The following is a 24,844-nucleotide window of genomic DNA, read 5'->3' as shown; positions in this document are numbered from 1 at the left end:
ACCAAAAAACACATATTATATTTACAGAGTATTTTTAGCAACAAATTCTAACAAAAATTCGGCAGCATTTCCTCTATAATAGTAGCATCACCCATTTTCAGGGACTTCCTGTAAAACACAAATACATATATATTTGCCAACAACATGAGCGTATCTACCCAAAAAATAGTATCACTATCTCTCTCAGTGGCCGTGAGTCGATATCAGATGAATGTAAAGGCAGAATGGTACACGTACCAAAACCCGGGTGTGAGTTCGTCGCGCCATTTATGAAAATGACAGCTACATTGAAGAGAGTGGCAATGGGGAACAAGTCATCTATAACCTGCATCCAGTGATCGCGCCCACATGCCTCCCCTTCCCACCTAATACGTGAAATGGCCGCTTGGATCCCATCACTGCAAAGACCGTCATATAGGCCAGGGTTGCCGGCTAGTTCATTTGCAATGCTTCTTCTTATGAAACCCCACTTGTTTTGATCACCGTATATGTAATCTGCGACAACGCGAAACCCACAGTTCCCGTCGCCATCCACGTCCACATATTTCGTGACAAATGGCAGTATGATTCCAGGAATAAGCTCTGAATTCGGGATAAAATCTGCATAAAACATATATTGACATTATTGTTGTACACAATATATTAACTTCGCTGCATTATTGTTATAAAAAATATATTTACCTGATGTAGCAGCACTGTAGCCCCGACCTTGAGATGACTTGGCACGGCCACGACCACGACCGTACTCCCAACCACTCGGGTTCCGCTTGGTGGATGTGCTCCCCTTCGGTCTACCTCTCACTGTGCTCTTTACTTCTGGTTCAAGATAAGCAGATTCTTCGGGATGAAGTCGCTCGTTGATAATATGAGATATGTCGCGCACAATAGAGGGATCTTGAGACATCACCTCCTCCACAACCCCGCAAAAGTACCGATGATCCTCTGACTGAAAAGCGGCATAATCGGCTTGTTCTGATGTTTCAACCCCGTCACCGATAACAAGCGTCTTCCAAAATGAATGGATACTGTCCAGACTAATCGGAACACCTGACAATATTATATACGACACTTATATTAGCTTTCAATAAGAACATTACTATCGAAATAAAAAGTATTGCATTGTACCTGCATCAATCACCGCTTTCAGCTCACATGCACACGGAATCTGATGTGTTGTTCTCAGCACACAACCACAACGAACTAGAACATCGCAACTCAACTCTCTCATACGCCTTAGTTCCTTCGCCACTAAATCAAGACAGTAGTGGGACACTTTGTAGGAGACATGGTCGTATGGATAACCTCGTCGATGGACGCCTATAGTCTGTCTGGAGCCCTCGAGTGTTTCCCTGCCAATATAGACAACACACTAAATTAATGATAATGTCAACGTTATTTTTTATTATTAAGAAAATATTAATTATTACAGAAACATACCTAATATCAGTCAACTGGGACTGTATAACGCTGTAATACCCCAAAATATTTTAAGATAATTACGTCGTGCCACGTGTCGTGATTTCCGATAAATTAATAAAGAGAATTTAATTTAATTATATCGGAAATTCAAGAATAAAATCTAATGAGTCAATTAGCGGGATTTAAGGAGTTAATGTTGAAAATTTGGATGTGGAGGTATTTTGGGGCTAAATTGCAAATTATGCAAAGTTTAGGGGCTAAAGTGCAAATTAGCCAATTAAGCCCGAAAATAGAGATTTGAGGATTTTTGATGGAAATATGTATTTTTGAGTTAGTATTATTTATTTGGAGATAAATAATACGTAGTTGAATTAATAGAAAGATTAATTGATTTCGATTTGGACTAAATTGTAAGTTTTGAAAAGTTTCAAGGACCAAATGGCAAGTTAGCCATTATATATATAATTCATACCTTCAGATGAAGGTTACAGAACCTTCATCTTCTTTTTCCTTTCTCTCGTTCTAAACGGCGATACCGTATCGTTTCCGTCGCTCGATTCCGTTTCTCGTCCGTTTCCGACGTTCTATAACTCCAAACGATCGTATTTCGACGGGTAATCACGGTAAGCTTGACGTTTTACCGTTTCGTTGATTATATTTTAAGTTATATCGATTCAAAGTTTTAGGCCACGAAACGATTTTATCGTTTTATCGAGTTTAGGATTGATATATAGCGTTTTGAGCTTAGAATACGCGTTTTGGTTGAGTTTGGAGCGTTTTTGCGTATATAGCAGGTCGGGAACCCCGGAAATCGATTCCGGGGGATCGTGCACGACTGTACACGATCGTGTACTGTGGTACACGAACGTGTACTTGAGGTACACGAACGTGTACCATCAATGGTACACGAACAATGTAATACCCCAAAATATTTTAAGATAATTACGTCGTGCCACGTGTCGTGATTTCCGATAAATTAATAAAGAGAATTTAATTTAATTATATCGGAAATTCAAGAATAAAATCTAATGAGTCAATTAGCGGGATTTAAGGAGTTAATGTTGAAAATTTGGATGTGGAGGTATTTTGGGGCTAAATTGCAAATTATGCAAAGTTTAGGGGCTAAAGTGCAAATTAGCCAATTAAGCCCGAAAATAGAGATTTGAGGATTTTTGATGGAAATATGTATTTTTGAGTTAGTATTACTTTGTCACGACCCAATCTCAGAGCCGAGACCGGCGCTAGGGAATGGGAGTGGTTGCTCCGAAACCCGTAGCAAGCCTAAAAACGTAAAATAATATTTCGCAAAACACAAACGTCATGCATGACATAAGCAATCACGTGTCATGCAGAAGCACACATGCCAGGTACACATATCCTCTGGCAGTCACAATATATATAACGCAGCAAGCGTAAAACGTTTAAAACTTTAAAACGTTTAAAGTTATATTTACAGAAAACTATACATACAAGCTGACTTACAAAACACTTATCTACTGCAGCTGTAAGAGTAAAGTACTGTTTCTTTACATACTCAAAAATACAGACTTCTGGAAGTAGGATAGAAGTCCGTTGCTTCAAAGCGTCTTTATCCTGAAAGGAAATCTGTGAGGGGTCAGTATATTGGGATATACTGAGTGAGTTCATACATTTACTAGTAAGTATTCAAATAAAACATAAAATCGTAATCAATCATATGCAGCCAAGTACAGGATCCGATTGAAACCTTAATCCTCAAACGTACTAATAATCAATCGATCAACCCAATCATAAATATCAATCGCGAGTCCAACTCGCTGGTGGCCCAGCCACTAGATACGGGGACTTCCAGGCTACACCGTAGCCGAGTTCACTCTGCGTATCTAAATCATAACTCAATCGTAAATTTCATATTCATCATCAGCTCCCAGCTGAGTTATATCAAAACTGGTGATCACACAGTCCTATTGTCGCCCAATAGGTAGCACGTTCCATCGGATCAATACTGGTTTCAAATCCAGCATATGCAATTCATAAAAAGAATTCGCATATAAAACATGCAATTTAAATATAAAGCAATATATAATAATTGCTTAAATAAATACTTTAAAAGCAAATCGTATAAACTCACAGAAAACGCTTATCCAAAAATACGCCGGGGCTTTAGAAACGTCAAGCTTCCCGAGCTCCTGGTCCAGCTCCTTCTTGCCTCGCTGGATCTAAAACAATTTCAAAACATTTGACTCACATCAGAATCCTATTCTAAGATTGATTCTAGACTCGAGACTCGACATATTGAACTCTTATTAATCGTCGTGCTTCCCACGCATATCCCATTAAACGATATCAAACTCGTTTACGGATCGCAAATTACTTCCAATTCAATCTTCTTATAACCTCATTAGGTTAACTACTATTCGATTTCCGATTCAATACGCGTAATTAATTCAATCGAAGTACGAAAAATCAGGGTGCGAGAATCGAAGGGTGCACGCCCGTGCAGGGAGGTACACGTTCGTGTACCTTGGTACACGTTCGTGTACCATATGATGGTACACGTTCGTGTACTTTAGTACACGTTCGTGTACCTCAAGTACACGTTCGTGTACCACAGTACACGATCGTGTACAGTCGTGCACGATCCCCCAGAATCGATTTCCGGGGTTCCCGTCCTGCTATATACGCAAAAACGCTCCAAACTCAACCAAAACGCGTATTCTAAGCTCAAAACGCTATATATCAATCCTATACTCGATAAAACGATAAAATCGTTTCGTGGCCTAAAACTTTGAATCGATATAACTTAAAATATAATCAACGAAACGGTAAAACGTCAAGCTTACCGTGATTCGCCTCGAGAGTACGATCAATTCGAGCTATTAAACGTCGAAAATGGACGAGAAACGGAATCGAGCGATGGAACCGTATGAAACGAGCGAGAGAAATGAGAAAGAGAAAGAAAGGAGATGAAGGTTCTGTAACCTTCATCTGAAGGTTGAATCATATGTATAATGGCTAACTTGCCATTTGGTCCTTGAAACTTTTCAAAAGTTTCAATTTAATCCAAAACTTATTCAATTAATCGTACTATTAATTCATATACGTATTATTTATCTCCGAATTAATAATACTAACTTAAAATATAGATTTCCATCGAAAATCCTCAAATCTCTATTTTCGGGCTTAATTGGCTAATTTGCACTTTAGCCCCTAAACTTTGCATAATTTGCAATTTAGCCCCAAAATACCTCCACATCCAAATTTTCAACATTAACTCCTTAAATCCCGCTAATTGACTCATTAGATTTTTATTCTAAATTTCCGATATAATCAAATTAAATTCTCCTTAATTTAATTTATCGGAAATCTCGACACGTGGCACGACGTAATTATCTTAAAATATTTTGGGGTATTACATTCACCCCCCCTTAAAATAAATTCGTCCTCGAATTTAAAATTTAGCCACGTACCTTGAGTAAATAGATATGGATACTTCTGCCGCATATCCTCTTCTGTCTCCCACGTGCACTCTTCTACGGATTGACTTCTCCAAAGAACTTTCACCATTGGAATCTTCTTCGTTCGTAATTGTCGTATCTGCGTGTCGACAATCTGCACTGGCCGTTCTTCGTAAGTTAGTTCCTCGCTCACGTCCACCACTTGTGGTTGAATTATTCGAGAAGGGTCTGGTACATACTTCCGAAGCATGGAAATATGGAAGACCGGATGAACTTGCGACATCTCCTGTGGCAAGTCTAGCTTATAGGCAACTGAGCCTATACGCTCCACGATCTGATACGGTCCGACATATCTCGGAGCCAATTTACCCTTCTTTCCGAAACGAATTACTCCCTTCATCGGTGATACTTTGAGAAACACGTAGTCTCCGAGCTGAAATTCGATATCCTTCCTCTTGGGGTCCGCATAACTCTTCTGTCGACTGGAAGCAGTATTCAAACGCTGCTTTATCAATGGTACTTTTTCTGACGTAATCTGGATGATCTCTGCTCCAGTGAGCTTTCGTTCACCGACTTCGTCCCAACAGATAGGAGATCGACACTTTCGCCCGTATAATGCTTCGTAAGGAGCCATCTCGATGCTTGAATGATAGCTGTTGTTGTAGGCAAACTCGACTAGAGGTAGGTACGTATCCCAACTACCTCCGAAGTCTAATACGCAAAGTCGAAGCATATCTTCTAACGTTTGAATCGTCCGCTCAGACTGACCGTCTGTCTGAGGATGAAACGCAGTGCTGAAATTTAATCGTGTTCCTAACGCGTCTTGTACGCTTTTCCAGAAATGAGCCCAAAATATTTTAAGATAATTACGTCGTGCCACGTGTCGTGATTTCCGATAAATTAATAAAGAGAATTTAATTTAATTATATCGGAAATTCAAGAATAAAATCTAATGAGTCAATTAGCGGGATTTAAGGAGTTAATGTTGAAAATTTGGATGTGGAGGTATTTTGGGGCTAAATTGCAAATTATGCAAAGTTTAGGGGCTAAAGTGCAAATTAGCCAATTAAGCCCGAAAATAGAGATTTGAGGATTTTTGATGGAAATATGTATTTTTGAGTTAGTATTATTTATTTGGAGATAAATAATACGTAGTTGAATTAATAGAAAGATTAATTGATTTCGATTTGGACTAAATTGTAAGTTTTGAAAAGTTTCAAGGACCAAATGGCAAGTTAGCCATTATATATATAATTCATACCTTCAGATGAAGGTTACAGAACCTTCATCTTCTTTTTCCTTTCTCTCGTTCTAAACGGCGATACCGTATCGTTTCCGTCGCTCGATTCCGTTTCTCGTCCGTTTCCGACGTTCTATAACTCCAAACGATCGTATTTCGACGGGTAATCACGGTAAGCTTGACGTTTTACCGTTTCGTTGATTATATTTTAAGTTATATCGATTCAAAGTTTTAGGCCACGAAACGATTTTATCGTTTTATCGAGTTTAGGATTGATATATAGCGTTTTGAGCTTAGAATACGCGTTTTGGTTGAGTTTGGAGCGTTTTTGCGTATATAGCAGGTCGGGAACCCCGGAAATCGATTCCGGGGGATCGTGCACGACTGTACACGATCGTGTACTGTGGTACACGAACGTGTACTTGAGGTACACGAACGTGTACCATCAATGGTACACGAACGTGTACCCTCATATGGTACACGAACGTGTACCAAGGTACACGAACGTGTACCTCCCTGCACGAGCGTGCACCCTTCGATTCTCGCACCTTGAGTCTTCGTACTTCGATTGAATTAATTACGCGTATTGAATCGGAAATCGAATAGTAGTTAACCTAATGAGGTTATAAGAAGATTGAATTGGAAGTAATTTGCGATTCGTAAACGAGTTTGATATCGTTTAATGGGATATGCGTGAGAAGCACGACGATTAATAAGAGTTCAATATGTCGAGTCTCGAGTCTAGAATCAATCTTAGAATAGGATTCTGATGTGAGTCAAATGTTTTGAAATTTTTCTAGATCCAGCGAGGCAAGAAGGAGCTGGACCAGGAGCTCGGGAAGCTTGACGTTTCTAAAGCCCCGACGTATTTTTTGGATAAGCGTTTTCAGTGAGTTTATACGATTTGCTTTTAAAGTATTTAATTAAGCAATTATTTTATATTGCTTTATATTTGAATTGCATGATTTATATATTAAATCTTTAAGTGAGTTGCACATATGCTTGATTTGAAACCAGTATTGATCCGATGGAACGTGCTACCTATTGAGCGGCAATAGGACTGTGTGATCGCCAGTTTTGATTTGATACAGCTGTGAATATGATTAAGTATATGAGTTCTGAAGGTAGATGTATGATTGTGATACGAGAGTGAACTCGGTTACAGTGTAACCTGAGCCCCGTATCTAGTGGGTTAGACCCACCACTGGGATTAAGAGAAGTGTCGCGACTGACGTGGTAGAGTGTGAATACTCCCGGGTCGGACTATTGGATAAGTCTTCCTCTGAATATATACGGTTAACATATTTGAGGATTAGGGTTTCAATCGGATCTTGTACTTGGCTACATATGATTGATTACGACTTTATGTTTTATTTGAATACTTATCAGTAAATGTATGAACTCACTCAGTATATCCCAATATACTGACCCCTCACAGATTTCCTTTCAGGATAAAGACGCTTTGAAGCAACGGACTTCTATCCTACTTCCAGAAGTCTGTATTTTTGAGTATGTAAAGAAACAGTACTTTACTCTTAGAGCTGCAGTAGATAAGTGTTTTGTAAGTCAGCTTGTATGTATAGTTTTCTGTAAATATAACTTTAACGTTTTAAAGTTTTAAACGTTTTACGCTTGCTGCGTTATATATATTGTGACTGCCAGAGGATATGTGTACCTGGCATGTGTGCTTCTGCATGACACGTGATTGCTTATGTCATGCATGACGTTTGTGTTTTGCGAAAAATTATTTTACGTTTTTAGGCTTGCTACGGGTTTCGGAGCAACCACTCCCATTCCCTAGCGCCGGTCTCGGCTCTGAGATTGGGTCGTGACAAACGCAGTCCACCTTCGTCCAAACTGTGTCTAGAGCACCTGTACTAGAGTTGAGCCACTGCTTTAGCTGAGCATGTGCACTCTCCACTCTACACGTAGTGGTGTTTCCAAAATGTAAGACTTTGTTTGTCCAACATGATACAAACTTCTCTTTGTGCCCCAACCAAGTACGGTCAAGATATTGCATCACAGCTGGAAACGCTCTAGTCCGCATTTTCACAGTGGTCAAAGCTGCTACGTATTGTTCCTCTGTTTGAGCCTTAATAAGTTTCTTCCACGACCCATTCATGAAAGTATCAGTTATTGCGGTGTCTCTCCCACACAGTTTGAACACTTTGTCTTCTACATCCTTATTTATGTGCCACGTACAAAGCAGATGAGGGGTTTGTGGAAATATCTCTTTCACTGGTTTAAGCAGCCCCAACTCTCGATCAGTAAAAATACAAGTCGGCTGTAGGTGGTCGCCAATCAAAAACCTCAACCTTTCCAACACCCATCTGTAACTCCCCTCGGTCTCATCCTTCATAATTGCATATGCAATTAAGAAGTTCTTGTTAGAAGGAGTCATACCGATAATCTCAAAGAAAGGCATGTGGTATTTGTTGGTCTTATACGTGGAGTCCATACCGATCACCCAGGGGTAAGTTCGGACTAACCGCACGGAGTCAGGATGCGACATGAAAAGATGGGTCAACACACCTGTGCTCTCCTCAGAAAGCGTCCAGTGTAAATAGTTGTGCGTCAGAGCCAAATGAAAAAACTGACCTACCATATCTCTATCCTCAAAGCTGGACTTTCTCAAATTATCTCTGTAATTATAAACTTGTCTTCTTGTAGGGTTGTCAGATGGAAATTTTTCTTGAACAGCCGCCAAAATAGCACACGGCTTAGCTTGTGCCGCACTCATATCCCGCACAATCATTTTGGCCGCAGCGCTCAGTCCGCTCATCTGACGGTGTCCCTCAGGATACACAGCTAACGCATGATTGTGCATACTTGAAATCCCAGACTTCGCAAGAACAGTCAATGTGCCATTAATAAATTTCACCACAATCCTGAAAGGGCATTGGCAGGCCTTCGTCTTCGTATTCTTTCGTGCAAAAGAATCTAAATCTGTGTGCGACCCTCTATATCTCTCACCCCGACAACATTTCAAAAGTTTTACCAACCCCCCTTTCTTGTGAGACGAAATAACCAGCTCAAACCCAATCTGTATAGCAATTCCCTTTGCCCAATTTATTGCTTCGGTATCACTTTCAAACCCGTTTTCATAAAAAAACCGTTCACTGTAATCGATACCGTCACTGCCATAATCTTCTAAATGAACCTGCAAAACGAAAATAATTGTAACAATTTTCAGAAAAATAAATTAAAATTACACTAGTTAAATAAAATCACAATTATAAAATAACATTAAACACATGAATACAAAAATTCGCTAACAAAAAAAGTTAAATTTAATCGAAACTCTAATTAAAAACACTAACAAATAAATAGTAGTCCACATAAAATTTAATTAAAACACTAAACTTATATTATAACTAATAGAATTTAATTGATCTCTAACTAATAAAAATTAATTAATTTAAAGACATTTAATTATTTATTTCATTAATTAAATTTTTTTTTTTATTTAAATTAAAAAAAAAAAAGAAAAATATTGTCCCTCAGGGACGGAATCGTCCCTGAGGGACCCATGGCCGCATGGGCCATCGCCATCTTTGGGCGATGGACCATTTAAAAATATTTAAAAAAAATTAAAAAAAATTAAAACGAACGTAAAATAGATAAAATACCTCGGCAAATCCGGATACGCTAGTTTCGGATGGTGGATATTCGTTTCCGGACGAATTACGAGCGTTATCCGTCATTTTAATCGAATTAGTAAATGTGGACTACTATCATTTGAGAGAACAAATTTTTTTTTTGGTTCATAATTTTTTTTTTTTTTACAATAAGGGTAAAATGATAATTTTTGGGGCGGTGGCCAGTAATTTGGGGCGGCGAATAGTAAACCCCTTTATTTGGCGCCACTGTCAAAAACGCTACATAAAAACCCGTTTCTTTAGTTTTTCAAACACCGTTTTTTAACCTCACCTACTTATTCTGTAGAAAAACGTTTCAATATATATGCATCCGAACAGTCAACGAGTTAAAGAGAGTGAACGCACTGCTTCGTCACTTGCTTAGCACTGTAACAGTAAAACAAACACCAAACATTTTTCCATAAACTACCGGCAATGATCGCCGGAGCTCGACGGAAAAACATTAATCAAGCAGCGGTAACAATGGCAACGAGAAGGAGAGCACCTAAAACGACGCTGTTTTTAGCACTGATAACATCTTTACTAGCATTGGGAGTGTTGCTTCCGGTAGTCTTTGCTCCTCTCCCGTCTCTTCCTCACACTCATCATCACCGTCACCGGAAGGTCTTCGCTGCAAAATTTGTTGATTTTGAAATGTTAATTAATTGAAATTTTAGTGATGTTTTTTTCTTCTTCAGGTAAATGGAAGAAGAAGCTTCGAGATTAACGAGGATATGTTTTGGAGAGACGGTGAGACTTTTCGGATAATCGGAGGCGATTTACACTATTTTCGGATTCTTCCTCAGGTATAATCTTTAAATTAATTATATAAAATTCATTAAGATTTTCTCATTTGGTCAATAAGAATTAGATGTACATGTTGTCTGCATAATTTATTTTTAAATTATTTAATGAGTTTAAAATTCATTAGGATTTTATCATTTTGTTTATAAGAATTAGATGTACATGTTGCCTGCATTTAATTTCTTTTTAAGTTATTTAACGAGTTCTCTGCGAAAGCTCTATTAAAATTACTTCTTGTTGTGACTCGTTAAGTACTGGGAAGATAGGTTGTTGAGAGCAAAGGCTTTGGGATTGAATACAATTCAAACCTATGTTCCTTGGAATCTACATGAGCCACAACCTGGCAACTTTGTTTTTGATGGTATTGCCGATCTAGTTGCCTTCCTCAAACTCTGCCAGAAGCTAGATTTTCTTGTTATGCTTCGACCTGGGCCTTATATTTGTGGAGGTATTCAAGCTTTCGAATTACAATTTATGATTTGTACTAATTGGTCTTTATGTAGGCAGGCTATGAGTGATTAATGGAATTGTTTTCTCTCTTGCAGAGTGGGATTTAGGCGGTTTTCCTGCTTGGTTACTAGGTGTAGAACCGGCTCTCAAACTGAGGTCATCTGATCCTGCTTATCTTAAGTTGGTATAGTTTCTGCAATAGCCTTATTTACTTGTATATTAGGATTATTATGGAACGATGCTCTAAGTAGATCAGCTGCAGGGGGCTGGTAATTTGGCAATATTGCCAAATCCGGATGCTGAGCATTTTCTTGTGATTTTATTCTAAGAAAACTATCTGATTCCTGAACTGCTTTTAGGGGGACAAACATTGCAGCAACTAGTTATCGTCATATTCTTAGGTTCCTTTTTTGAGAGATATTTGAGGATAATGGTATTTCTTAAGTGTAGCAGCTAGCTTAAATTAATCTCTGTATTTGCTTAAAATTCATGAATTAAAAAGAAAAACAATGGACATGAATTTGGCAGGTTGACAAATGGTGGGGAGTACTGCTACCAAAGGTCGCTCCTCTCCTTTATAACAATGGAGGCCCCATTATAATGGTTCAGGTATGAGAAATGTTATCCTGTCATTACCAAATCTTGTCTAATTTCCAACATGTTTTTAACTAGAAGAAGATGCCATAGTAATTCATCGTGTTTGATCTCGGGAGAATTATTTCCAACAATCTGAGGTGCTTCAAGATCATATAAAGTTTCTCTCTTTGGTCAATTTATTTCTTTGTGGACTCAAATGTTACAAACTTAATACAGGACGGTATTTGTTGTCGCTTAGTGATCTAGTTGAATAATATATGTTCAGCTTATCATCAATTTTTTCCCATGTATTTTCAAACTGTCAATACTTATTATTCTTCAAATTATGATAAAGAAGTTTATGCTGACAGATCGAAAATGAATTTGGGTCATATGGAGATGATAAACCTTATCTTCATCACCTGATCAACTTGGCCAGACAAAACCTTGGGGAGAGCATAATATTGTAAGATGCTCTATTACTTTAGTCTTACATAGATGGTTTTATATAGATGTACATCAATAATTTTTTATATGTATGTGCTATAGCACATCTGCCCACAAAGGTGGTTCTATCTCTACGCTACTTCCACTAGCTGTAGCTTATTGAAAATTCAATTACAAAACACATCATTGAGGATTCTATAAATGTTAAGGGCGGAAAATAAGGTTGTCATAATGAGCTAGAATTCAGTGGAAGATTGTAAAGATTCCGCCTAAATCACATTCATAGCATCATGGTTTATCTTTTCTCTATTCATAAACTTTGGAGAGGATAACTATTGTTTACATTCAGTGGGGACTTGTCCTGGAAAGAGCTTATGTATCATATGCATGTGCATTCTCTTGCTTTTGTCCCTGCCTCGTGCATTTATTGACTCATTGATGAGTAAAGCACGATTTCCTTCTCCTCTCATATTGGATAGTATTATGCAAAACATTTCCTCTTACTTCACTCGGACTGACTTGGCATATCATCATATCCTTGACAATAGTGTACTTGTCATAGGTATACGACAGATGGTGGCTCTAGGGAAAATCTTGAGAAAGGAACAATTCTAGGAGATGCTGTATTTTCAGGTCAGGTTCAATTTCATATCACATACATCTATATTTTCTGTAATTTTTTGATTCTATTTTCGTCTATTGTGCTCAGTGAATACGTCCATTAAAAAAAGATATTAGATACTTGTCTGCCTGGTCTGCTTTCTGTGGGAGTTCTTGTATACAATGAACATCTTGAATTTATACTATTGTTTTCAGGACTAAATCTGGAATCGTTGGCTACTTCAATTTGATGCATTTTAATGTCTTTGCTTGGACGTGCAAAATTATTAAATAGACCTTGTGGCACCTTCTCAGGTTGACTCCACTGATTTTCAAAATTGCAGTGTTTTTCTTATCACTAGCTCTAATTGCTTTTTTTCGCTTTTTTCATGCCTCAATGTGAATGCTTTAAGGTGAATTCAAGATCTGAAATAACTATTATCTTCAACTTGTGCAAAACATTTTTCTTGACCTTTATCTCCTCTAACATTTTGCAGCTGTTGATTTCACAACTGGTGATGATCCTTGGCCTATATTCAATTTACAGAAAGAGTTTAATTCCCCTGGGAAATCACCACCACTATCTGCGTAAGTGTCATTTCTAAAAGATAAAATCTTCTGTCCTGTTGTCAGTCCTCATACTGTTTTGTTTTCAGGGAGTTTTACACTGGTTGGCTGACGCACTGGGGAGAGAAGATTGCGCAGACAGATGCTGAATATACAGCTTCTGCCTTGGAAAATATTTTAGCACGAAATGGGTCTGCTGTGCTTTATGTATGCTCTAAATTTCCAACTTTATGCTTATCAAAGATAATGCCTTATATGGTAATGCTACAATCTGGTTTGTTTTAATGCAGATGGCCCATGGTGGAACAAACTTTGGATTTTATAATGGAGCAAATACTGGCGCCGCTGATAAGTCTGATTACAAGCCAGATCTCACTTCCTACGATTATGTGAGGGCATATCTAGTTTTGGTTTAACCAACTTGCAGTAAATTCAAAGAATAAGCTGTATGCACCACCAAACTGATTCAAAATTATCTTTCAGGATGCGCCAATTAGAGAATCTGGTGATGTGGACAATGCTAAATTTCATGGTATGTTAAATAAAATGAACTGGTCTATGTTGAGTCACGCGATCTGGTATTGTTTGTAAATATAATTTGTTTCTGAATCAGTGCCTCAATGAAACTAATGGAGGTTTGATAAAACACAAGTTAAAGAGTGTAATTAGTCACCAATGAGCTATAGCTCAAATGGTGTAAGCTTTCAGTAGCAATTCAACAAGATACTGTCTTAATGAATGTATATTTCAGCACTACGAAGGATAATAGGGCAATACAGTGCAGTGTCTCTTCCCCCAGTTCCTCCAAATACTGACAAGACAGGATATGGACCTATTCAATTACAGAAAACAGCATTTTTATTTGATTTACTTAATGTGATTAATCCTGCTGATATGGGCGAGTCTGAAAATCCAGTCTCAATGGAATCTGCGGGACAGGTATCCTTGGTCTTCTGCTCATAGTAATTTACTGTTATCCAATCCATTTTAATATGAGATTCCTTATCTCTTTGTGTCATTATTTCTTTTTCAGATGTTTGGATTTCTAGTATATGTTGCCCAGTATTCTTCAAAGCTTGATGGAAGTTTATTATCTATACCAGAGGTAGAAGACTATCTTATATTTACTAAGCTGAATATCCAATGGCCTTCTTTGTGCTTTATGTGTAATTCCACTAATCAACTGATTTTGACTATTTTCTACTATCTTTTGCTACTGGCAATGATTCATTGGAGCTCTTTATTCACATGCAGACCGACCTTCAATTTTCCCTGTTATCAGTTCATTAAATATTTGATGGGAGTAGTGCTCATTTACTGCAGGTGCATGACAGAGTTCAAGTGTTCACATTGTGCCCTTCTGGCAGAAATGGCGGGAGGCCAACATATGCCGGTGCTATTGAGAGGTGGTCAAATCAAAATCTTGTCCTTCCTAATGCTAAATGTGCCTTGAACAGCAGCTTAATTCTTTTGGTATAATTCATCCTTCTCATGAAAAGTTAGACTACATGTCTACAATTTTATTTTCCGACATTTAGCTCTCTAGTATAGCTAAATAAAGCTACTATAGGCGTAAAGACCACCAAACTTTTTACTGATTGATCAAGTTTCGCCCTCATTACCCTTTTGGCAATTGAGCTTCACTCTCACTTAGCATGAGTTTTTGCTCTTTGTTTTATGTTGAGGTCTGTTTCCTTAAAAAAAAAACTCTTAATTTATTGGAGAGCCTTCAGGACTTGAATACAATTGAAATTGACTGAACGTAAGCAATAATCATAATCTATCCCTGTTACAGAGACTGCTAATGTTGATCAATTCTCTGCAATTTTGTTTTCTTCTCCACATTGGTCCTTGCAGATTTGATGCCCGGTGTATTTATGGTAATAAATTATTTTTCATTCTTGCAGGTTGAGAATATGGGACGTGTAAATTATGGGAAATACATGTTTGATAGGAAGGTAAATCAAATTCCTGTACAAAAAGACTTAAAGAGTTATGTGATTTTCTGATGGCATGGTTATTACTGTTATCCTGGCATTGATATTCAGCTTGTCACTTTTTCAGGGAATTTTGTCATCTGTTTATCTAGATAGAAGAATTTTAAATGGATGGAAAATGATTTCAGTTCCTCTTCACAACCTGAACGAGATGCCAAAAATCAATCCCATAATTCCAGATGCACTTTCAAGATTCCTTGCAGCATCAGCCCACACAAAATTAAATAAAAAGCATAGTAAGCTCTCAAAATTTTGTAAAACCTGAGTGATCATTTTCCATATTCTGCATCAATTCCAGGTTGATTTTGATTTTGTAGTCACACTGAGTCGTCGGTCCATGACATTTGGAAAGCTTTTGAGTTGTTTGTTAGGTTACAAACAATTATAAAAATAAGACAAATTAATCAATACGTTTCTTATTCACTCTGCAGAGAGTACTTCGAAAGAACCAGCATTCTACACGGGGCACTTTTCAATTGAGAAAGCAGACCAAGTTAAAGATACATTCATATCATTTACCGGTTGGGGTAAAGGAATAGCTTTTGTGAATGACTTTAACATAGGGAGATATTGGCCGGTAATAAGTTTCTCTCTGTGTATTCTTTTCCATTTTGAATCTGTAGCTTAATTTCAGCTTCTTACCTGTATGTATTATTTTCCGCTGAGGTTCTAGGTTTGTTTTCTTTTTCCTTTTTCCCATTGCAGTCATATGGACCACAATGCAACCTTTATGTCCCTTCTCCAGTTCTTCGGCAGGGGGATAATGTTTTGGTATGAAATGCTTAACCTTCATTTATATGTAGTATGTTCAGAATGATAAAGAGTCCGTCTATTTGTGCGTGTCTGCATGTGGAAGGTTGATTAGCAGTGAACACTAATTCAGGAAATTATTTCTTGACATCTGAAAGTCTCAAGTGTCAAAATTCATTTACAAATCAACTAAATCACAGATCATTCCTGAAATAGATTAAGAACTTTATTTACTGGTGAGCCGGAGACATTTGATGATCCTTAGCCACCTTTTTGATGAGCAACACAAAAAGTCAGATGTCCCAATCCGAAAGAACTAGTGGCTTTCCCAAGAGGAAGTTTCATCATTTTTATCGATGAGACTGTCTCTGGAAGCTTGAAATTTTTTGAATCTCTGTAAATATTCATTGTGGGGTGAGAGAGTAACAGATGAATTCTCACTGCTGTCAGTAATGTCATATATGAGAACACTATCTCACCTACAATGGTACATAAGTAGAGAATATACATACTCAGGCAAAAAATTAACAATATATTGGACAGAAATGTAAACGTTGAAATAGGAAATATTGAAAAGTGAAACAACAAAAATAATATTTCATAAAACCCGAGTATAAATATAAGGTTTCAGAATTTTAGAAGCGTTTCTAGAATCAAAAATGATGCAGTACTTATGTCAAGGTAGTTTTACATAATTAAAAGGAGTATTTTTGTTGACTTATTGTTTCTGTTGCCATTGCGCAGGTTATTCTTGAGCTAGAGTCTCCGCAGTCAGAACTTGTACTACATTCAGTAGATCAGCCAGACTTCATGTGTGGTTCAAGTAAATCAAACTTGCATCAGCTTTAGCGACGCATTTTATGCATGCAAAAACTGTGGTACACAATTTCCGGAACTCCAACACTATACAGCTAGTTGGCATTGTGTAGGATGAAAGACAATACAGTCAAAAGGATAAGGAACAAGTTTTGGAGATTGGAGTACTTCAATTATTCATCAATGCAGCTTGTAAAAATAGCTTGTCTTCCAAGTTACATCAAATCCTTCAATGGAAATAAAAAATGTATATCTTTTATGTCTTGCAGATTTTAATTATTTTCTTGTGATCAAAATTACAATTTCAAACATGGGCTATTTCTACTCCCAACATGCTCATGGGGGAACAGCCAACTATGATACATAAGCTACTACTATTTGAGCTAAAAATTGGAACAAAGAAAACGAAAATCATTTTGAAGTTTCGAAAACAAAAATCATTTTGAAGTTGAAGCATCTTTCTGATCTGATTTTGTTGCTGACATAGCAGCACTTGCAGCCATTGTCATGGCAGTAGCTGCAGCACCCAGCTTTGCTCCTCCGGCGGCCTTCATAACACCAGCTACTTTTGCAAATACAGCAATGCCTCCGACAAGCATAGCCCTCAGCGCGACAGTTGGTTTTACAGCCATTTCTTAATGTTTCTGCAAAATTCATCACCGTGTCACATTCATTGACTTTGCCCCTCCGCACCAGAAAAAAAAGTCACATAAGTTCATGAAAACTACAAATTCATAAACTTTACCCCTCCGCACCAGAAAAAAATGAGTCACATAAGTTCATATAAACTACAAATCCAATGAAATGTCTGAGGATTCATATGTTTGCCCCGAACTTGGCCTGAACGGTGCTAAACTTCTTTATTTAACTTACTGCCGGAAAATACAACATTTTTATTACTCGACCAACCATCAAAGAATTAAAAACAACCTAGATTGATAGCATATTACGCCAGTAGAGAAAATTGACGGAAGGCTTTTCTCCAACCGTTAAAAGAAATGGAAAGACTTTCTTCTATCTTAGAGAAATCAGCCAAATTTAAGAAACAAGGCTGCCCAATGAATTATGTAAGGATGTAATGATTTACTCATACACAAGTCTAATACAAACCTATTGTTTCCTTCTGCTGATAATCTAAAAAGGAGAAATTCCTAAGAATCCGACTACTCAATAAGTCGATGACTCCTTTTCCTGAAGCTCTACCAATAAGCAATATGAATCGACAGAATCTAGGAAAACCAGGCTAGCTAATGACGCATGTGTGTGCTCACAAAATGCCAACAAACCGTCTCGTACACTCATTTCCTCGCTAAATACCAGAGTGGAATATCATACCTAATTTTGTGCCTTAGGTAGCACGGACACAGGAAAACGTGACAATTCAATATGGAGACGGCGAAACAATGTTACTTTTAAGGTTTCCTATGTTAAAAATGAAGTTTCATGTCCGAAACGCCAAGTTTCCGACACGTTTCCGAAACAGAAAACGTTGATCGAATGAAGTGTGCTTGCAACCTAATTCTTAATAACCCACAAAATCATAAACATACTTAGAGCACAAACTTTCTCAGAAGTGAAAACATAATTGGTCAAAGAAAAAGCAGTCTCCTTACATTTAACATAACACAATTTTTGTTTGATGAGATTTAACATAACACAGTTAGTTTGTCCTCAACACCCAGAATAATGAATGAGAAATTATAACCATTGCACTAAAAAACCTTATAGACAATTAAGTAAATGGAAACAAAAGTTACAAATTAAGTTAATTTCTTTAGCAAAAAACAAAGACCTGGATCACATTTTAACTTCAAGATTAAACATAGCATAAAATTTATGTCAATAAACACCCAAAAACACCCGTATAAAATGGGAGTAAAGCTAATATACAGAGAGAAAAGAACCTGAATTTGTCAAAATCAAGAGTGCCCTTTTTGTTATTTTTTGATAATCTGAGCAGGGCAGAAGAAGAAATGAAGGGAAAAATAGAGATACCCTCTTAATTTGATTGTGTGTTAGAGCTAAAATTGAGGTCTTTCCGCTTATTTATGTCACATGAAATTTTTGCCTCTTGAAACCAGTCAAAAAGGATACGGTATGTCGTTTGTCAATTGAAGAAAGGGCCAATCTGCCCCCTCGAACTGTGCTCCGGAGTCAAATAGTAAATCACTTTTAATATTTTCAATCAACTAAAAATCTCAAAATTTATATCTCGAAATCAAATAATTCACTTTTAATTTTTTTTAATCCATCAAATTCTTAAACTTGTAATGTGAAATCAAATAAATAATTTTTAATTTTTCTAATCAATTAGATTTTTAAATTTGTGTCTCAGGGTCAAATAAATTACGCATTTGATAGATTAAGAATTATTTTATCCCGCAACACAAGTTTAAGAATTTAAAAATTAAAAGTGACTCATTCGACCTCGAAACGCAAATTTGAAAAGTTTATTGAGTAAAAAAATAACCAAAAATGACTTATTTAATCTTGAGACATAAGTTTAAGGACCAAGTTGACTTTTTTACTTATTGTTCTTTGTTTTGATTGACATTTGTAATAACGCCATTACTGAGCAATAAACAGAGACAGCGAGAACAAAGATGGATCTTTCATACCCAGCAGGAGCAGGAGCAGGAGGAAGCTGGACAATGATACCCAACATGCCATCCCAGAATAACTCCCCTGTACCCCATTCAAATCAAGATCAATTTTATCTCCAACAACAGCAGCAGCAGCAGCAACAACAACCGCCGCCAATTAATCAATTTCAGCAGCACCATCAGCAACAGCAGCAGCAGCAATTTCAACAGCAGCAGCAACAGCAGCAGATTCTATTTCAACAGCAGCAACGTTTACTTCAACAGCAACAGCAACAGCAGCAGCAGAATCAGCATCACCAGTCACTCGCGTCGCGGTTCCACCTTTTACATGTATAGAAATCGGAAACCCTAATTTGATTCGAAGTTATTGTAATTTGGTTGCGAATTGAATTGAAGTATTTTTGATTTAATGTTGCAGCTGGTCGAGAATTTGGCGGAAGTTATCGATAATGGAAGCCGAGATCAGCACTCTGATGCTTTGGTTTGTTTGAATTAGGGTTTTGCTTTTAGGTGTTAGATTTTAATTTTATGTTTGAAAATTTTGCTGATGGATTTTTACAATATTAGGTTAATGAGTTGAACAGTCACTTTGAGAAGTGCCAGCAGCTGTTGAATTCTATTTCCAGTTCTATTACCACCAAAGCTATGGTAATTGCTCAACTCATATTTACTTTGTGACCTTGTTTTCAACTGGTTGTAAGACCGCCTGTGTTCTTACGTGTTTCGTTTGAGAAACTTTCGGTATGGAAATGTAGGTGCATGTGGAGATGTTAAAATCTATAACATTCTGTAGAGACATAAGGGGTTTCGGCTCTTACTATCATGGCTATTTTGTATGCCGATTAATTTGATTTCCTCATTTGTGAGGATGCATATGTAATTGAAATGAAATGAATTTAGTTAGTATTAAGAAGAGGGTGAACATGCCAATTTTAAGGGGTTGAGTTGTGGACGTAAACTTTATTGGTAATTCGGTATGATTTGTATGGTGATTCTCTAGAGATATTGAATGCAGACTGTTGAGGGACAAAAGCGAAAGTTGGAGGAAAGTGAGCAATTGTTGAATCAACGGAGGTTTGTGATACGTCTGTTAAAGAATTTTTATCTTCTTTGTATATTCAGTTTGCTTTATATATGAGTTAACATTTTTCTCGATAACAGAGGCCTAATAAGCAAGTATAAAAACTCTGTTGGAGAACTTGTCAAGTCCAAACCATGATTGTTGCTAACCGCTGCACAACGTAAGAAACTTTCTATCATATCTCAATTCTCTTGAGCATTGCATATTTGATTTTGAGTATCGGAGTTGCGTATAATATTAGTTAGAAGATGAAATATCTATTATGTTTTGGACATTGATCGAATATTATAATCAACCTTTGATTGAGGATTGTATTTCTTAATGTTAGTCCTTGCAGTTATAATGTTGAAGTTATTATATATTCTTAAACTGAGAATCTCAGGCTTGAATTTTCGTTTCTAGTCAGTGTTACCTTAATTGGAACCTCAGAAAATTGGTTACAGTAATTATGGATTTGGCAGCTTTAGCTTTTTAACCCTCTTAAGTTCTGGTATGTTTAAAACATTGATGCATCGCTCATTTTACTAACAAACAGATAATCGTTCAAAATCTTATGTTGTGTATTTATTGAAATTGTGTAGAATTGTAAAGCTAAGAAAATCTTATGTTCTGTTGATTTCAGGTCTAAATGACGGCCAGAAATTCTGAAACCACAGATCCGAATCGGATTCAGATTCGTTTTGTGCTATGTTCTAGAAGGATATTTTAATTCCAATGCTCCCTTTGTAACATTTTAGTTGGAAGCTAGAATTGATGGATCAACCCTTCTGTCAAGTGTTGCATCGATGATATAGACATGACAGTCTATTTCTTGTACATCATCATTTGAGTAACATTCAATTACAGTATTCTTCTACAATAGTTCTATCTTTATCTAGTTCATATATCTTATTATTTTGAATTTGTCAGTCCTTTTCTTAGCGGAGAATGAGTGTGCATTCCACTCACTATGAAACGGACTTGTGATCGAATTTAAATGTCCATCTAATCTAACGCATTAGCAAAATTGGCCACATCGGCAAAATATATATTTGAAAATATAAGGACTTATTGAATAACAAAATCTAAGAAATGATAAGATAAGTAAAACGATTAAAGTACAAAAATCTTTTACCATTTTCTACATAAAAATTGTCAATCACGTAAAATATGACATGACAAGTAATTTTGTTACTTAACGGTGACTGAGTGACACCTCACAACTTCCGTTCATAAAAGAATTCATTAAAAAGAAAATGAATAGTATAAAAATCAACTAAATAATAAATTTTATGAAGGAGGCAAATAATACAAGTTAAAAAGTACATGAAACTTTTAAAGGTTAAGTCTTTCTACTTCAGAACGAGAATTACTCATGCATATACATTTTTACAAAACCATTTTATAATATAATCAATGGGGGAGACGCTTGTGGAAAGATTGAACCCACGACCTAACAGTTTGCAGCTCAACGTTTATACCGTTTGAGTTATAGCTTATTAGTGTGTGTGTGTCTGTGTGTGTATATATATCGGAAATGAAAAATGCTAAACAGAAAGGCAAAATGATAAGAATATATTATATATTTAAAAAGGTTGGCCCGTCGATTAGATGATAGAATTCTCGATCAATTTAATCAAATTTGAACAACTTCATTTATTAGATGACGAAATTATAGATAACTTTCTCAATTTCAAAGTTTTAGAATTGTTTTCGAAAATAAAAATAAAATCCTAACATTGACTATGAAGTGAATGAAATGGAAGTACCAATTTTTTTTTTCTTTTAAAGTAGTATCAATAATTAGTTATTCACTACAAAACTAATTTCTAGAACTTGTGGTGATGTTTCAAGAATTTGACAGAGTCCTAAAAAGTAAAAACAAACAACTGTAATTACATACTAAATTTAAATCAACGATTTCAATTCAGGTTAATCTCTATCCTAATCTAAAATTAGCTTAAACTTTCAATTAAACTAATTAGTTTATTAATAGAAAATATACAAAAATAAAATAAACCATAACAGAATCCGTTATAACAAAACCGCTTTCTCTCTCTAAAACATATATGTCTCTATCTCCTTCCATTTCTCCCCATCTCCCATTAGGAAAAACCAAAGGATCCGCAACTAAACCCTAAAACGACACCATCCCCGCCGGCAACGCAATAGATATCTCTCTAACATCAAACAAAACGACATTAACAACTCTCCATTCAAAACCAATATTATGAGCAGGCTTAATGGCTCCTCCTCCTCCACCACCACCACCACCACGACCCAAGCCTGCGCCGCCTGCAAATACCAGCGTAGAAAATGCGCGCCTGACTGTATTCTTGCGCCTTATTTCCCTCACGATCGTCAACGGCAATTCCTGAACGCGCATAAATTGTTCGGCGTGAGTAACATTACTAAAATTATTAAAAACCTAAACCAACCTGATAAAGACGAAGCCATGCGTACGATCATTTTTCAATCGGATGTCCGTGCGAATGATCCTGTCGGGGGTTGTTATCGGATTATACGCGAACTCCAACGACAAATCGAGTTCCATAAAGCCGAACTCGACCTTGTTCTTCATCAACTAGCTTTATGTCGAGCGCAGCAACAACAGCAGCAACAGCAACAAACGCATTTTATGCTAGAAACCGAACATCATCAAGATCCGGTTACATCCTTAAGCTGTGATGATTTAGTTAATGCTGCCGCGGATTCTTTGGACATTTATGATCCGATGCTACAGTATCAGTTTCCGCAAACGAATGAAGAAGATGAATTTGTTGTTATTCAAGATAATCAAGTGCAGTTGCAAGAAAATGTTCATGCATTGTCTATTGAAGATTCGTCGCTAATTTCGTCGCCGTGTTTGCATCTTAAGCAGCCGTTTGAGGATGAATGTGACGAGATTAAGCCGCTTCTTGACATTAACGACGTTAAATTTGAGGCGGATGAATTAGTTGAAAGGAAGTTTGTACCGTCTACACAGTTAGTTATTTCATCTTAGTTTACTGTTATTATTGTTAATTGATTATACATGATACATGCAGATATATAAAAGAAGAGCTAGACTGACTGAGTATTAATTATTTTTTGGATTTTTTTTGGAATTTTTCTATGTCGAGCTGAGGTGAGCTAAAAGAGTAGTTTGATGTTGATAAGTTTTTAGTCTGTTTAATTGCTATATCTTCTATATCTATGACTTTCATTAGACATTTTAAATTTTCATTTTTTTTCTTCGGATAATTGATTCTCGGAATTACTAAACTATTTTTTTATTTTATTTTGGTGATCAAATTTTGATTCATTTTATTTTAAATTATTAAACTTTGATTTCATTCCAACTAGAGTTCTAATGCTAAATTACACATTTTACAAGTTTTTAGGTAACAAAAATTGTCACGTAATAATTTTTTTTGGCTAAATTATGTATATGGAACAAATTTTTAAGTAAAAATAATTAAAAATGACTATCATGTAGCAAAAATTAGCAAAAAACAATTGTCGAGTATGCATTTTTAGCTTGAAAAAATTAAAATATATTAATCAGAAAAAAACAAGTCAAAGCTCGGTGATTTAAATGAAATAAGGTGATAATTGAGTAACTTTCAAAAATCAATTATCCCATTCTTTTTCAGTTGCAAAAGTTTTATTTCCATTTCAGGATAATATTTGTAAAAAAAACTAGGCAAGATGCATATTTTTAATTAACCACTATATATCTATTAATTGAATTTTTATCAAATAGTTTTGTACGGATGTTATGATGCTTCATTCAATATAACGTTCAATAATCATGGCCTTCTTGCCACTATAAATCACATTATTTTTGCATATTAGTTACTTACTATTGCATCTTACTTGAGTATAAATTTGATTGTTTAAGATGTATTATGTATATACAATACAATTTTAGAGGGAGATATTCTTAATTTATTATTCTTTGAATTAAGAGTTCAATTAAGATATTTGAGCAAACTAAATTAACTTAAAATCAAAAATTTAACATTCTATTACACCGTTCCAATGTTAGTTAAGAAATCATTTTTAAAAAAAGGATGAAAAAATATACAACCGTTTTAGGTTTTCTAAAAGCGTATTTTTCCAACCATTTAAATCCAAATAAATGGATTTTTTCTAGTAATATGAGATTTCTATTAAACACAAGAACCACTTTTCAGTTTTAAAATTCAATAAACACCATTAATAATGATATTGTTTCTTTCTTTTTGTTTTTTTGTCGAAAGATGAAAATTTCATTAAAGAAAAAAATTCACTACGAGAGTCTCGACACACCAAATGGGCTAGAGAGTTACAACAGAAAGAACTACTAAAACATTGACTTAAAAGACGAAAATCTTACAAAACTACATCATAAGCCGAACTTGGAAGTACAGTCCCTTTCATACCCTCATTATGCCCTTCACATCCCCTTCGAATATA

General features: G+C 36.2%; 5 protein-coding genes across 6 annotated transcripts; 3 read left to right on the top strand and 2 right to left on the bottom strand.

The window, feature by feature from the left end:
- Positions 1 to 87: 87 nt before the first annotated feature.
- Positions 88 to 9,809, bottom strand: LOC126680728 (PKS-NRPS hybrid synthetase cheA-like). The gene is made up of 7 exons (XM_050375909.1): positions 9,726 to 9,809; positions 7,943 to 9,256; positions 1,438 to 1,457; positions 1,126 to 1,349; positions 682 to 1,047; positions 176 to 600; positions 88 to 108 (listed from the first exon to the last, which is right to left on the bottom strand). The coding sequence occupies exons 1-7, from the start codon at positions 9,798 to 9,800 to the stop codon at positions 88 to 90; spliced, it is 2,445 nt and encodes an 814-aa protein (XP_050231866.1). The 5' UTR covers positions 9,801 to 9,809.
- A 254-nt stretch (positions 9,810 to 10,063) lies between these two features.
- Positions 10,064 to 17,000, top strand: LOC126681212 (beta-galactosidase 17). 2 transcript variants are annotated; one of them, XM_050376689.2, is made up of 19 exons: positions 10,064 to 10,301; positions 10,433 to 10,540; positions 10,791 to 10,986; positions 11,084 to 11,172; positions 11,517 to 11,597; positions 11,936 to 12,030; positions 12,574 to 12,644; positions 13,109 to 13,199; positions 13,268 to 13,385; positions 13,469 to 13,567; positions 13,662 to 13,710; positions 13,930 to 14,117; positions 14,212 to 14,283; positions 14,502 to 14,651; positions 15,086 to 15,136; positions 15,243 to 15,411; positions 15,607 to 15,752; positions 15,881 to 15,946; positions 16,670 to 17,000. In XM_050376689.2, the coding sequence occupies exons 1-19, from the start codon at positions 10,170 to 10,172 to the stop codon at positions 16,772 to 16,774; spliced, it is 2,076 nt and encodes a 691-aa protein (XP_050232646.1). In that variant the 5' UTR covers positions 10,064 to 10,169; the 3' UTR covers positions 16,775 to 17,000. The 2 variants fall into 2 exon arrangements, with proteins under 2 accessions (XP_050232646.1, XP_050232645.1); XM_050376688.2 differs by having other exon boundaries at positions 10,064 to 10,358.
- Positions 16,669 to 18,790, bottom strand: LOC126681213 (uncharacterized). Its single transcript, XM_050376690.2, has 2 exons — positions 18,646 to 18,790; positions 16,669 to 17,385 (listed from the first exon to the last, which is right to left on the bottom strand). Exon 2 carries the CDS (start codon positions 17,371 to 17,373, stop codon positions 17,179 to 17,181), a length of 195 nt encoding a protein of 64 aa, XP_050232647.1. The 5' UTR covers positions 17,374 to 17,385; positions 18,646 to 18,790; the 3' UTR covers positions 16,669 to 17,178.
- Positions 18,791 to 19,294: 504 nt separating this feature from the next.
- LOC126679796 (mediator of RNA polymerase II transcription subunit 9) lies at positions 19,295 to 21,284 on the top strand. The gene is made up of 6 exons (XM_050374778.2): positions 19,295 to 19,674; positions 19,763 to 19,825; positions 19,912 to 19,992; positions 20,360 to 20,418; positions 20,506 to 20,585; positions 21,048 to 21,284. The coding sequence occupies exons 1-5, from the start codon at positions 19,345 to 19,347 to the stop codon at positions 20,561 to 20,563; spliced, it is 591 nt and encodes a 196-aa protein (XP_050230735.1). The 5' UTR covers positions 19,295 to 19,344; the 3' UTR covers positions 20,564 to 20,585; positions 21,048 to 21,284.
- Positions 21,285 to 22,494: 1,210 nt separating this feature from the next.
- LOC126679795 (LOB domain-containing protein 22) lies at positions 22,495 to 23,464 on the top strand. Its single transcript, XM_050374777.2, has one exon. It carries the CDS (start codon positions 22,635 to 22,637, stop codon positions 23,406 to 23,408), a length of 774 nt encoding a protein of 257 aa, XP_050230734.1. The 5' UTR covers positions 22,495 to 22,634; the 3' UTR covers positions 23,409 to 23,464.
- Positions 23,465 to 24,844: the final 1,380 nt, after the last annotated feature.

The sequence above is a fragment of the Mercurialis annua genome, linkage group LG5, assembly GCF_937616625.2.
Source record: "Mercurialis annua linkage group LG5, ddMerAnnu1.2, whole genome shotgun sequence".
NCBI lineage: Eukaryota > Viridiplantae > Streptophyta > Magnoliopsida > Malpighiales > Euphorbiaceae > Mercurialis > Mercurialis annua.
The sequence above is the reverse complement of the archived record's forward strand: the minus strand, read 5'-3'. Positions and strand labels throughout refer to the sequence as shown.

Excerpts from the sequence above, each read along its gene's own strand:
- LOC126679796 (XM_050374778.2), top strand. The coding sequence starts at position 19,345 with ATGGATCTTTCATACCCAGCAGGAGCAGGAGCAGGAGGAAGCTGGACA. Across the intron at positions 19,826-19,911 it reads ATCAGCACTCTGATGCTTTG|GTTAATGAGTTGAACAGTCA; the intron begins GTTTGTTTGAAT and ends TTACAATATTAG. Across the intron at positions 19,993-20,359 it reads CTATTACCACCAAAGCTATG|ACTGTTGAGGGACAAAAGCG; the intron begins GTAATTGCTCAA and ends TATTGAATGCAG.
- LOC126681212 (XM_050376688.2), top strand. The coding sequence starts at position 10,170 with ATGATCGCCGGAGCTCGACGGAAAAACATTAATCAAGCAGCGGTAACA. Across the intron at positions 10,541-10,790 it reads ATTTTCGGATTCTTCCTCAG|TACTGGGAAGATAGGTTGTT; the intron begins GTATAATCTTTA and ends TGACTCGTTAAG. Across the intron at positions 11,598-11,935 it reads GCCCCATTATAATGGTTCAG|ATCGAAAATGAATTTGGGTC; the intron begins GTATGAGAAATG and ends TTATGCTGACAG.
- LOC126680728 (XM_050375909.1), bottom strand. The coding sequence starts at position 9,800 with ATGACGGATAACGCTCGTAATTCGTCCGGAAACGAATATCCACCATCC. Across the intron at positions 1,458-7,942 it reads TAGACACAGTTTGGACGAAG|TCCCAGTTGACTGATATTAG; the intron begins GTGGACTGCGTT and ends AGCGTTATACAG. Across the intron at positions 1,048-1,125 it reads GAAAGCGGTGATTGATGCAG|GTGTTCCGATTAGTCTGGAC; the intron begins GTACAATGCAAT and ends TAATATTGTCAG.
- LOC126681213 (XM_050376690.2), bottom strand. The coding sequence starts at position 17,373 with ATGGCTGTAAAACCAACTGTCGCGCTGAGGGCTATGCTTGTCGGAGGC.
- LOC126679795 (XM_050374777.2), top strand. The coding sequence starts at position 22,635 with ATGAGCAGGCTTAATGGCTCCTCCTCCTCCACCACCACCACCACCACG.